Source organism: Nestor notabilis, unplaced genomic scaffold (assembly GCF_000696875.1).
Source record: "Nestor notabilis isolate BGI_N333 unplaced genomic scaffold, ASM69687v1 scaffold1077, whole genome shotgun sequence".
Classification (NCBI taxonomy): domain Eukaryota; kingdom Metazoa; phylum Chordata; class Aves; order Psittaciformes; family Psittacidae; genus Nestor; species Nestor notabilis.
Window position 1 is genome coordinate 2,269 of NW_009936725.1, and position 14,063 is coordinate 16,331.

General features: G+C 38.1%; 1 protein-coding gene across 1 annotated transcript in view; it reads left to right on the top strand.

Moving 5' to 3' along the window:
- Positions 1-7,457, top strand: part of SLC25A46 (solute carrier family 25, member 46) — a gene marked incomplete at its 5' end in the record, with an annotated part of 8,073 nt that extends 616 nt beyond the window's left edge. The window contains 6 exons of the mRNA XM_010018463.1: positions 1,046-1,103; positions 1,595-1,672; positions 2,348-2,448; positions 4,746-4,802; positions 5,279-5,336; positions 6,879-7,457. Of these exons, the coding sequence (XP_010016765.1) occupies positions 1,046-1,103; positions 1,595-1,672; positions 2,348-2,448; positions 4,746-4,802; positions 5,279-5,336; positions 6,879-7,457 (931 nt within the window). The remainder of the gene's footprint in view (positions 1-1,045; positions 1,104-1,594; positions 1,673-2,347; positions 2,449-4,745; positions 4,803-5,278; positions 5,337-6,878) is intronic.
- Between the last annotated feature and the right edge of the window lie 6,606 nt (positions 7,458-14,063).

Here is a 14,063-nt window from a genome sequence, read left to right on the forward strand (position 1 = left end):
CTGATTAGGTTTTTCTTGGTCAGTGTACTGATGCAGTTTGTGAAAAGGTAGAAGGTAGGGGTTTTGTTTTGGAAAAAGTTGGGACTCACAGTTGTTGACCTGAATATGAGACTTCTCGGAGAAAAGCGTTTCTATCCAGAATATGAGAGTGCTTGTGTCACTTACCCATTTAGACCAACACGGAAGCTGTCAGTTGAGGTTCTTATAGTGTATTTCTACTTGAAGAGAAGGAACTTCTACTTGACCATCAGCCTGTCCTGCTCCTTACCTCATTGTTTTTGCCGTTCATGCATATCAGAACCTCTTTTAACCAGTTTGACTCACTGAAACAGAAGACAAAATTGATGCAAGAGCTGGACTGTTTTGCTGTTCGACTTGGGTTGATTTACCTGGGAGCTGACTAGCTATGAAAGCCAGCAGACAGTAGCTAACTGGACCAGAGAGGCAAGGGATAAAGGAGGACTAGTAATGAAGAAATTACTGGTTTTAGCTCATAATGAGTTGCTTAAATTACATCATCCCGTCTTACGAAATTGCTTGTCCCTCTTTTCCCGCTGCTTCCCTTGCAGTAGCTAGGCTTGTTCATTCAGACCCCTTGATAAGCCTGTTCAGCTTGTTAAAATAGCATTAATGGGGGCACTAGAACTAGTCCTCCGTAACATGTAAAGAGTTGTTTGATTTCTTTCCAGCTTCATCAAGATGATTCTGCTCAGGAGAGTATCAGCAAATGAGTGGAGCCATAGGGCAGGAACACGTTGATCTCCTTCAGGAGCAGAGAGCTGTTGGCGTGGCTCAGTTTTCCTTTTGAACTATATGCTTTGATTTAATCAAGCTTGACAAAGTTTTCCACATCCTGAGCACCATGGCCACTAGATGTAAAATCAGTATTTGGAAAAACTATTTATTATCTAATGAATTAATGAGGCATTTTGGATGGATACCTGATAGCCTACCATTACATACTCTTTGTTAGATAAAAATAACAAGCCTTTTATGGTAAATTTATGATGGCTTCCAATGCTTTAAACACACTTTTCTTTTAAAGCTTATTTACAGAAAATGTGTTGGCACATCCTTGCATTGTTCTACGTCGCCAGTGTCAGGTATGTCCTTTATATTACCTCTTCCAGTCATAGCTCCTGTGGTTGGGTTTTCATACTGTGTGGAGTGTGAGGAAGCTTTACAAATCTTATGGAGATGCTGCTATATTAACATGTTTTTATTTGTAGCATACATTTTCCGTTCTGAAATTTAACTTACCCTGAACATTCATCTCCATTTTTATTTGGATGGTGGAAAATGAATTACATCAAGTAAGCGTTTCAGAGTCTGCAGAGCAACTTCTAGATCCCCACTTACAAGAAAGATGCTTTGTTTCCAGTATTTTCTGGTTCATGCTTGCGTTATTGTTTACATTTTCAGCATACAAATACAAGTTCTGCCTGTTTCTCTAACTTTCAGTGAGCATTTATTTATGTTTTGATCACTTTAGCTGACCTTTACAGAGATAAAGTCCTTATTTTGGAAGTGCTTTTTCCTTTACAGTTGTAGCATCTCCAAATATAAGTAACTGTCATTATTTATATTTTAACAGGTTAACTATCATGCTCAGAATTATCATCTCACTCCATTTACTATTGTCAATATTATGTACAGCATCAATAAGACACAGGTCAGTATTTGGTGTCAGGCTCTATCTGAGCAGTGAAGGTTACTATAGTACACTTGTATATTGACATCTTTAGCTGTTTCTGTAACTGATCGTGAAAACCCTTTGTAAGGGTTTGTTATTTTTATGGTGGCAGAAATGTTTCAAGAAGATGATTGTAAACTTTTTTTTTTTAGTAGCATAGTCTTTAGTGGGGAACATTTGTGGATGTTAGAAAATAGAAGACCCCTGAAACTTTTTTTATTAGGATTTGAAACAACAATCTTTATGGATAAAGAGATTATCCAAGTTACTACTTCCAAAGATAGAGTTCATGAATTTCCAGTTCTGCATGGGAATGGCAACTATAGACAAGACAGCAAGAAAAGACTTTATGGGTTTTGTACAGATGTCCTTTAACGTCTTGCTCATAGAAAATGGTGTTAAGCTTGTATTACAGAGTATTAACAGTGAGAAATATGCCTCCAGAATTGTTGACAACTTCTTGAAATGACTGAAAAAAAAAAGTTTCCTCAGAGTTGAAAAGTTAGTTGTCCCCTGAATTTGGCGATGATGAAGGTTAGCGGTAGAATTGTAGCCTTAGGCAGTCTGAATTTACTGAAATTTTATAAAAACTATATTAAAAGATTTTTGAGTTTTATGTTGCAAGAATCAAAATATTGCATGTTCAAAACACAGGGTCCAAGAGCTCTCTGGAAAGGAATGGGCAGCACTTTCATTGTTCAGGGCATAACCCTGGGAACAGAAGGCATCATCAGTGAATTTACACCTTTGCCAAGGTATTGCATGGGGTTTTCTTTGCTGATTCTAACACATTTATCATCGGTTGTTGATTTCTATTCAAAATGTTAGAACTGTAAGGCTGTTTTGAAAAAAATCAGTTGATTAGAACAGTCAGGTCTTGAGTAGGTGTTTTCAGCATGGTGTGGTTGCCTTGGCAAAGACAACCTTGTAATTAATAAATAGAGAGAGACTTTCTGTGAGCTTTGTATGTTTGATATGTCTGCCTACTGGTCTGAGTATAGAACTAACATAGCAAATTGGTCTTCAGTGTAATTCCACTGTAATGAAAGGATTCGTAAGTTTCTTTTTGTATTTTGGTTTTTATTGAGTGTTACTAGCAAATACCATGTCTAAAGTAAAAAGTCCTAGTTTCGCTAATCTAACTACTATTATGGTGCATGCATGCATACTAATAAAAGTAAGTCTTCACAGGTTCTGGTATTTGTCAAAAGCATTAGCAAAAGCATTTCATACTTAAATTGTGTAGAGTGTGTATTTAAGCTTTTTGGTCAGCTGTCTCATACATAACTGAAATTCGTAGGCATTCAGTTTCCTCAAAGTGTGACTTGTTCTTGCTTTTTAAATACTGCTGTGGGGGACCCTTAAGTTCAGATGTGATATAGCGTTTATATTTTCATAGTTCTGATTTCGGTTAAATGTGAGCAAGGATTTTTATCTTGTGGGCCACTTGTTCAGTAGCTTGAAAACTTAAGCTGGCACTGCTGCAAAAAGAAGCAGTCTTTTCTGCTAGTACTTGCTTATTCCTTCCCCAGTCCTACCCCCATCCTTGTGCCAACACGGTATGTGAACAGCCACCAAATGAGCTGTACGGGGAAGTGATATGGCTAAAATACTTGTCTTGTATGTGCACCACCCCATGCAGTTTTCTACAGGATGCTCTCCCTTTTTAATCATAGCGTGCATGTTTGGGCTGTCAATGGTGCCAGCAATCTGGTTTAGAAGGTTATTTAACTACATTATCAAACTCCAAAGGACAACAAAGTGAGAGTCAATTCCAGTTCTATATCATAGTATTATAAAAGAATCCCTCTGGTTTAGGTGAGGCCACAGAAATGGGTCTTAACACTTTCAAGTTGCATTTGGTTCTGTACTAGACAAACTCATTCTGTAATTGTTCTCCCTCTGCAGGAATAGTTACACCTAGTGGACTGACAGCTTAGGCTTTCACACGTTAGGTTCGCTGGTGTCATTTTCCACATTTTTGAAGTAATATGGTTCAGTGGATGTAATCAAAGTGTCCAAAATGCATAATAGTAAATGCTCTTTTCTTCCTATTTTGTAATTGACCTACATATTTGGGAAAGTGATAGCTCCTAGTAACATGCAGTTCTTACAGGAAGAGTGAAGAGTTTCTTTCTTTGGAGTTGTAACTAGGGGCAGTGGGTGAGCGTGATTCCTGGACAAGAATTGAAGCTGGACACTTAATAGCCTATTGTTAAAAGTGTACAGTTCAGTGTGTCCAGGATTTCAGACAGAAATATCTTTTTACCTCATAACTAGAGTATTTACCAAATGTATGGTAAATACATTGGTATTTGAGTGTTATCTAGAAGTACGTGGGATTACACTTTCTGGCAAGTGGAATGTAGTTAGTGTTTGCTGTTCCTAATTTGAAGTGCATAACTAGAAATACTACTATAACGGGACTTTTTTTAAAGTCACCTTTGTGTTAAACACATGGATTTTCTTCTGGTTTACCAGGATGTGCTAAAGCCAAAAGTCTTGAGTTAAGTTTGTACAGAATTAATACTCAGTTTCTAGTCTTACCTATTCTATTTGATTTGGTCTTGTCTGTGTTGGAATGTAACTTAGGTTTTCAGGAAAGAAACAACAACTGGGTAGACATTAACCTCAAACAGAAGAAGCAGCATAACCAAACCAAAACATAAAAAGATGTGTGTTGACTAAGGAACCCTACTGAGGCTTTAAAATAATCCAGTATTCCCTGAAAATGGCTTGAAGAGTTAGTACATAGAGATGCAAAATAATTGCAACACACTAAAGACAGTAGCTGTAAGAGCTACATATCCTTTAATAATTAAAAGCTTTTTTTAATAGAATAATAGGCCCAAATAACTTCTAAAATTTAAGCATGATTTATTAAATATGTTGCTGAAATGTCTTTCCACTATGGGAAATCTTGCAACATAAGCTGATACAACATAAGCTGATGTAGAACAGCAATATGAAAACTGGACGTTGATGCCTGTGGAAGAAATGTTTGAGAATAATGTGTTCTTACCCATGTTAAGGCAAACACTTTTCTTTTTAGGGAGCTTTCACATAAGTGGAGCCTCAAGCAAATAAGTGGACACCTTCTACTCAAAGGGTAAGTATAGCGTGTGTTACTAACTTATGTCATTATCTAAACATTAATAAAACTGCTAAAAGTATATTAGTTTTATCTACAGCTATGGTTACTTGGTGCTGATAAAAATTTTCTAATTTTTGGTTGGGATTTTTCTTAGCCATCTTGATTGCATACACCACTTTCACAAAATATTTTCTCGTACTAGATCCCTGTGTCTGTATAGAATCTGACTAATTTAAAATATTAGATTCTTTTAGTAATTAAATTATGATAGCCGAGAGACTTGAATCAACCTGTTCACATGGAAATAGAATTTAACAGAATTTCAGACTGAAGTCTGTTAGTTTCTTAGCTTGTTGATGTTCATTTTAATAATGTAGTTAATTTTCTCTGGGGTATGATTTGGTAGATAACTTTATCAACTTTCAGGTGCATAGTTTGCTAAATCTGTAGTAGTGTCATGAGCATAATTCTTGTCTTGTTCATTTCTACAGTTTAACACATGTGGTAGCAATGCCTTTTTATTCTGCAAGCCTGATTGAAACTGTACAGGTAACTTATATATATTTACAACATTAAAAAAGACACTTATTCTGTTTATACATTATGTAGAGAAGTGGGTCTTTAGCGTTGGATTCAGCTTTATGTTGCAGTTGTTGCATTTGTTTTGCTTGACACACTATGACTAATTTTTAATTGAGATAAAAAGTATTTACTATGATAGGTATATTAGTTGTACTATCTTAAGTCTAAATCTGGCATTAGAAAGGACATTTAATATAGATAGTTGGAATATGCTGTACTAATCAGTGCAGGAAAGCAACTTGGCTTATCAGATTTACATTATAATCCTGTGCTGCAAGAGGACAATGCATTACAAACTGTGAAAGTTAAAGATTCAGGGATTTGTAAATAACAGTTTTATATTAACTTTGATTATCTTAATTCTGGTAAACCATACTATGCAACAGTGCTCCTTTGACACACTTCTCCAAGGAAATGCATTTCATCAAAATAAATAAATGGTAGAAATTTGTAGCTGTCACATTACAGGTTTTGTCTTTAGGTTTTCAAACCACACGGTGGCATGTTTGACAAAAGCAAGCACAGATTTGAAGTGCAGTGACTATAACGATATGGGGGAGAAGAGAATTTAGTAGGGGTTATGATGCTTAACTTGTTCTTAAAGTGTGGAACAACATTTTATTCTTAAGTATTTGAACTAGTTCTCTTCCATACTGTCTGACCATGAAGGCTTTGCAGGCTGTTAGTCCTTTCCCAGAGTACTGAGAAATGTGGTGGTGGTTTATCCTGGCATCAGGTCAGGACACAGTCAGCAAGGACTCAGAGTTGGGCATTGAGGAGAACTCCCAAATCCTGAATTTTGGATGTACCAGAGATGATAAAACACGGAGTTTGTAAAAACATTAGAAGGGGAAACAAGGTCTTTAGCTTAATCATACAGTCATAGGTGGAGTATAATGGAGTAAATAATTGCTAAGTGAATTGTTTATTTTCACTATGTGAACAAAATAATTATCTGTCTTCTAAGAGGCAGCATGGTAAAGAGTGCTATTTTAGATGCAAATAATGATATGGAAACACTGAGCTTGACCTATTAAATTCATACAAAAATTATCTTTCAACTCAAATTCAGTTATGGAAGTCTTTATTATGCACATTCAAGTTCAAAAACTAGAGTTACAGTCCTTAAATAAAAGGACTTTTGAATTAAATATACTTCCCTGTCATTTTGCTCTGGAAGTAGGTGTTTTCAGTACATGACTGCTTTGCAGACTGATACTTGCACTAGTAGCCTGGAAGTTGAATTTCTTTGGTAGCACCACAAATAAATGAAATGTACATTAAATAAAGACTCTAGCATGGGTTCATGTTTTAAAAGAACATTTACTTGAGTGCCATCAAGAGTGTTAGAGCAAAGAATTTGTATCAGTAGAGCTTTGTAGGTAATAGTAGCATGCAGATGTCTCTATAAAAGAGTTCTCTGTTCAGCAGTGACAAAGTGTCAAAGTGGATGTCCGTATGGTTATGAAATAGTTAGCACAAGTTGTAACTATTCCTTTGTGCTTGTAGAGCGAAATAATTCGAGATAATCCTGGCATCCTGGACTGCGTGAAAGAAGGAATTGGCAGAGTTGTAGGCATGGGAGTACCCCACAGCAAGCGTCTCCTTCCTCTGATGGTCTTGACTTTTCCAACTGTTCTTCATGGGGTTCTTCACTACGTCATCAGTTCTATCATCCAGAAGCTTGTTTTGTTTGTTCTGAAAAGGGGTAATTCCCACAACCTTCCAACTGAGAGCTCTACTTCCATTCAGAGCATGCTGGATGCTTATTTTCCAGAACTTATTGCTAGCTTTGCAGCTAGCCTTTGTGCTGATGTCATGCTTTACCCACTGGAGACAATTTTACATCGCCTTCATATTCAAGGGACACGCACAATAATTGACAATACAGACCTTGGCTATGAAGTGCTTCCCATCAATACGCAGTATGAGGGAATGAGAGACTGCATAAATACTATAAAACGGGAAGAAGGAATGCTAGGGTTTTATAAAGGATTTGGAGCTGTTGTAGTACAGTATATGTTGCATGTGGCAGTTTTACAGCTTACCAAAGTCATTTACTCGACACTGCTTCAAAATGTTTCTTAATCTGTTCAGGTGTGGATTTAGCACGTTGGGTTTAGGTTAGAGATATACTAACCTAACTTGTTTAAAATGGCTTAGAAAATTAAGTTTGGAGAATCCATTCTGTGGATGCTCCTTGCACTGTAAAAGAACTTGTTTTAAAAATGGGGATATAGATTCCTAAGTGTAATTATAAAAGGACTGTTTAAATTCCACGTTATAGACACAAATTGTATATATAATGTGCAGTCATACAGAAGGGGATAGATTTCAAACATGGCTGGAGCGAGGATTTACCTTTCCTCTTACCAGTTAACTGACGTAAGGAATGGACGAATATGAATTCTTAGTATATGCTTTATGAACATCACAACTGATATTTAATTTGGACTGCCAGACAGTTCAAATGATTTTGTTCTCGTAAGTTGTAGGAACTTGCAAGTGGGAAAGTGATGGGTTTACTGGTCTATTAAAAATGTTTCAACTTCACCGTTAATGGACTGTGAGCAAAATAGAAATTGTAAAAGTAACATACACATACATGTAATAATTCACGGATGTGTAGAAGACGTTACTTTGCTGCAGTGTAGCAGAAAATGACAAAGAGGAATCTTTTGCTTTGTACAAAATAACAAAAACTTGGGTTTGGGTAAAGTTACAGAGAATGCAGATTTGGCTGTCCTGCAATTTGTTTGTAAGGCTTACAGTAACTAAAGTGTGTGAATAAAGCAAATTAGAAACTAATGTGTGCATGTGTAAGTGCTGTTTTTAGTCAGCTTTATACTTACAGCTTCAGGGTTTAGTTTTACTCTGCTACTTTGTATAAAAGTAGAATATTCATACAAATGTATGTAGTACCAGTGTTCAAAGTGTATAGAAAGCATAAAAAATAATTGGCTATTTCTAGAGTTTGTCTTTTGTTAGGCCAGAGGTATGCGTGCAATTATCTATTTGCTATTTGGCACTGATGTCCTTCATTTTAAAGTCTCTGCTGAATTAGGTATTTGTGGAGCAGAAATAAGTTATCTTATGTACAAGCAAACAACTGAAATGTACAATTTTTGCTCTCTTCCCCTAGTACATCAAGACTTCCAGTCTGAAAATTACTTCTGAGCCTTCAAAATAATTTAGTCCTTGTTTTCACCAGTAAATATCTTTAAAGTTGGGGGAGGGGAAGATGATTTTTAGCAAATAAAACAAGCATGTGGAGAGTCACTTTTAAACTATATGAGAAGGCTGCTGCCTTTTTCACACTTTAACTTTGCAAGTCTATCTTTGTGAATACTGTAAATTGATGTGCATTATAATCATTAATCATTGTATGGTGGTTATCACTTATGGAAAATAGTCATGGCAAACATAAAAGGTGTTGCTGTTCATAATTTCTGACCAAATCACTTGCAAGTCTGCGTTATTAATATATCTTTCATGTATTTTAAATGCGTAAGTGTTGGAAAGCATAATGAAAGTATAATTGGGAACTGGTTTTGTTTTGAAATATTGTTAATTGCAAATTTAGTGTATAGAATAGAAGTAATGAAATAAAATGAGAATTCACTGTAACTATTTTGAAGTAATTCACTGAGGAGGCATGTAAAGAAACCCCAATTTGTGTCTTATTTATTTTTTCTTTTATATTTTTATTTAGACTTCAGAGTGACTTTGTCAAGTACCTCAACTTTCCCAAGTGCCAGAATATGTTGAATTAAACTACAGGCAAGAACTTGGGTAAAATACTGGAATCCTAGGTTATGTTTTCAAAGTTTCTATGAGTATGAAGAGAGCCATATCAGAGAATCATGCAGATTGGAAATTATCTTGGCAGGTCATCTAGTCCAAATTCCTGCTCTACTCAAGGACAACATTGACTTCAGACCAGATTGTGCAGGTCCTTGTACAGTCAGGTTTTTAATTCCAACTTTCAATACATAAACCCATCCTTTTCCAAGGTGTTAGATTCAACTGAAGCCAACTTTTCCATCACAGTTGCCTTGAAGCAGTAACTAAGTGCATGTTGGAGACTAACACTTGGCAAGATGTATCAGTGAAATTGGGCAATACTGTTGTTCTAGGAATAAAATTTTAGGGAAGGCATTTTTCCGTGAGAGATGGAGGGCATGCACTTATATATTCTGCAAGAAGGAAGAGAGTACTCAGGACAGCACTAGATATTGTGCTAGAATGTTAGCTTGTTTCACTCTTGCTTTCATTGCTGAGAGTTTTACAGTTTTAGTCTGCACCAGAGTCTCGGATCTGTAACTTTAAGCAGGGTGACAAAGCATGCTGCCAGCTTACAGCAACTGTTCTGCAGTGGAAAAGCCATTTGCTTCGAGCTGTTCATTTTTTTGGTCCTCTTCCCATCAGTTAAAACTAACGTATTTTGATGCTTCATGTGTGCTTGGTTTATCTTCCCAAAAGAGGTAATAGACTGCTTTGTCCAGAGTTATTATTTTTGCCCATGCAAAGATGTGAATAAATGTGGCATGAAAAAAAATTTTTTTAACCTTTTTAAGTGTGCTGTTAAAAGTATTTCTGTTTTTCATTTGGCTCTTACATATGTGTACTCAATTTTTAGCTCAAATGAGTGATCAATAGATGGCTTTAGCAGGATGCCCCACTACAAACTACAAAATAGCAATTTGCTGTAGAAAGTAAGTTTTTAATGTTCTGTAATATGAAAACTTACGCTACTCTTCCTGATACAGACTGAGTTACTTGTTTTGTACATTGTTTTTCTTTCGTTTTTTAAAGAAGAGAGCTGACTGGCTAACAGATCAGACTTGATTCCTGGCTGTGTTAGAATAGAGCTTAGATCTAGTGGTGGTGTGAGTGCTGCATTCTTTGGCAAGGTTCCAGCTGCATTCATTTCTTTTAGCAGAGCTAGTTTGGGACACACAAGCTGATATAGCTCTGAGTCCTGTCAGTAATACTTGAGATCTGCAGTGTGCTTTACGGATTTATGCAGAATTCTTAAGATGGTACCAAAACATAGGCATTTCTTAACTATCTTGAATTTAGCAGTAAGTACAAAGCAAGTATGTAAGCTTATGTCCTTCATGCTCTTGTTCCATCTGATGTGATCATTCAGCTGGATACATGAATTCAGCTACAAACATACTCAGTGCACATGATGTAAATGAGGCCTGTCTCTGCACCAAGATAGAAATCTTTGCTGTGCTCTAAAGACTTTTGGTGGTATAATTCAGGGCTAACAGGGATCACTGTCAAACTACTTACCCTTTCAATGATACCTGAGCAGAAGAGGTGTCCTGGGTCAGATCCCCACAGATGTGATCAACAAGATAACAGCAATGTCTCCACCAACTCACAAGAAAGAAACACAAGCTTTCTTAGGTGTTGTGGGGTTCTGGAGAATGCACATCCCAAATTACAATCTGATTGTAAGCCCTCTCTATCACGTGATGTGGAAGAAGAATGATTTCAAATGGGGCCCTGAGCAACAACAAGCCTTTGAACAAATTAAACGAGAGATAGTTCATGCAGTAGCCCTTGGACCAGTGCGGACCGGGCCAGATGTGAAAAATGTGCTCTACACCGCAGCTGGGGAGAATGGCCCCATCCGGAGCCTCTGGCAGAAAGCTCCAGGGGAGACTCGAGGTCGACCCCTCGGCTTTTGGAGTCGGGGATATAGAGGATCTGAAGCCAGCTACACTTCCACTGAAAAAGAGATACTGGTAGCCTATGAAGGGGTTCGAGCTGCTTCAGAAGTGATTGGCACTGAAGCACAGCTTCTCCTGGCACCCCGGTTGCCTGTGCTGGGCTGGATGTTCAAAGGCAGGGTCTCCTCTACGCATCATGCGACCGATGCTACATGGAGTAAGTGGGCTGCACTAATTACACAGTGAGCTCCAAGAGGAAATCCCAGTCATCCAGGAATTCTAGAAGTCATCAGGGACTGGCCAGAGGGCAAAGACTTTGGGATGTCACCGTAAGAGGAGCTGATGCGTGCTGAAGAGGCTCCACCATATAATGAACTGTCAAAGAGTGAAAAACAATATGCCTTGTTCACTGATGGGTCCTGCTGTATTGTGGGAAAGCATCGGAGATGGAAGGCAGCTGTGTGGAGTCCCCTGCGACAAGTTGCAGACACTGCTGAAGGAGAGGGTGAATCGAGTCAGTTTGCAGAGGTGAAAGCCATCCAGCTGGCCTTGGACATTGCTGAACGAGAAAAATGGCCAGCACGTGATCTCTATACTGACTCATGGATGGTGGCAAATGCCCTGTGGGGGTGGTTGCAGCAATGGAAGCAGAGCAACTGGCAACGCAGAGGTAAACCCATCTGGGCTGCTGCACTGTGGCAAGATATTGCTGCCCGGATACAGAACCTGGTGGTGAAGGTACGCCACGTAGATGCTCATGTTCCCAAGAGTCGTGCCACTGAGGAACACCAGAACAACCAACAAATGGATAGAGCTGCTAAGATTGAGGTGGCTCAGATGGACTTAGATTGGCAACATAAGGGTGAATTATTTTTAGCCTGGTGGGCCCATGACACCTCAGGCCATCAGGGCAGAGATGCAACATATAGATGGGCCCTTATCATTATTGCTATTGGTTGCAGCAGTAGTGGTTTGTACTATACCTTAGTTACTGGAGTGTTCTTATCTCAACCCGTGGGAGTTACATTCTTTTGATTCTCCTCCCCATCCCTTCGCAAGCAGGGGGAGGAAGAAGTGGGGGGGAGTGAGCGAGCAGCCGTGTGTTTCTAAGTTACTGGCTGGGCTTAAAACACGACAAGAGGTCACATACGAATTTTTTTTGACTAAATGGTTGTTGCTAGAAGATTTGAGAGCAGCACACAACAGCAGCACTCCCTCACCTGTACGGGAAGATAGGTGGTAGCAAAATGTGAATAAACCATTTGTCTAGTGTTGGTTCTCTCAAGCAGAGACAGAAGAAGGTAAGATCTTAATTTAATGAAGAACTGAAGGGGTCTGTATTTTAAATGTAAATCTGGTTTTAAGGAGTTGGATAAAACTATATCTTCAGGTTTGATTTTGTTTGGGGTTTTTTGATGGAATAAAGGTAATTTGCTCTTTACCTTAAGTGCTCCAGCCTCTCCGAGGACAGTTTGGCAAACTATGAACAAAATCTGGGGATTGGAGAGAAGAAATATTGAAAATGAAATGTAGATGTTAGCATGGAATCATAGAATAGTTAGGGTTGAAAAGAACCTTAAGATCATAATGCAGATAAACAGAAGTCTACGACTACTGTTCTCAATTACAACATAAAGTAGAAATGTCCAGAAGTTAGTATTTATGGAGGGTTTCATTTGGAAGCCTTTTTCTGTCTTTATCTTTCAAAGCGTGTTTTTTAGAGATAAGTTAAAATCACAGAACGCTTTAAGCACAACATATCCCTTCTTTCCCCTGATGCGTGGAAACTAACGCAACTGAAAAGCCAGTTATTTTTTCAGCTTTTCCAATAGGAAAAAAAAAAAAAGCCGTTGACATCTTCCCTTCAAATCAAGGCACCCTTTCAGTGGATGTAAATACCATCATACAGCAGCCTAATACTGCAGTTGTACATCTTTTCATTATTATAGTTCAAAGTGCTAACGAGTTGGCTGCAGTGCATGTTGCCTGTGGCAGCTTGATCTGGATGGGATACTGTGTCACTCTTCTCTTGTTTTCAAAGTATAGGGACAGAATGTTACTTGTGCCCAGAGTATTACTATCAGAAGGGGTGGTTTAGCTGTTACCTGAAATTCTGAGTCTTGCTCTTATTTCAGAGCCTTAAGCATGGCACTAAGGCAAGTCCGGAACAAAAAGGCATGCTGGACAGGACTTGACTCTGTTCTCTAGAGGCAATTCATGTCTCTGCCGGAACTGAATTTCTAGAGGCAACAGACAAGTTGGAGTTCCCAATTCTTGGGTTTAGGGTACCTTCAGAAAATAAAAACAGTAGATTTGCTTTTACTGCAAAGTGAGTGTTTGATCCCTGAAATGGAATCCTGAATTTATGTATACAATATTTAAGCCTTCAAGCACACTGTGTAGAAAGAAACACTCATATGCACAGTTGCCATGATTCCCATCTCTTGGATTTATTCAGTACCATTCAAAATGGCTGTGACACCTTTGGTGTCCATACAGACCACTGATGTGTTTTACGGACTCTACAGGTTCAAGTATCAGTCTAAAACTTATGGACTTACCCATGGCCTAACTTTATGTATGCAAAATGAGGCAGAAATAAAAAAATACAAGACAGTGGGAAAGAGGATTCTTGAAACCAAGTATGTGCTTGCCAATGTGAGCATGTTGACGAGGTGCATGTCACTTTAACAGCTATCTGAGCGCAGTAGAGGGAAGGAGACAACTTCTCATGTGGCAACATGTGTTTCAGCAGCTTAAAAATGCCTACAGTGTTTTCTTTCAAGGGTAGAGTTGTTTTTGTTTTCTCTTTCCATTACAAGCCAAAAACTGGAAAGAAAAAAAAAAAAAAAAAGGCTGGCAAAGTACCTACTGATGCAGGTAACTGTTGCTTAACCATTCTGACATGATTTGAGGTGTGCTAAACTACCCTTGCTTTGGCCAATGCATTTTTTTTTTTCTTAATAAAGAACAGCTACTCATTACATTTATAAAGCCAGCTTTTACCAAG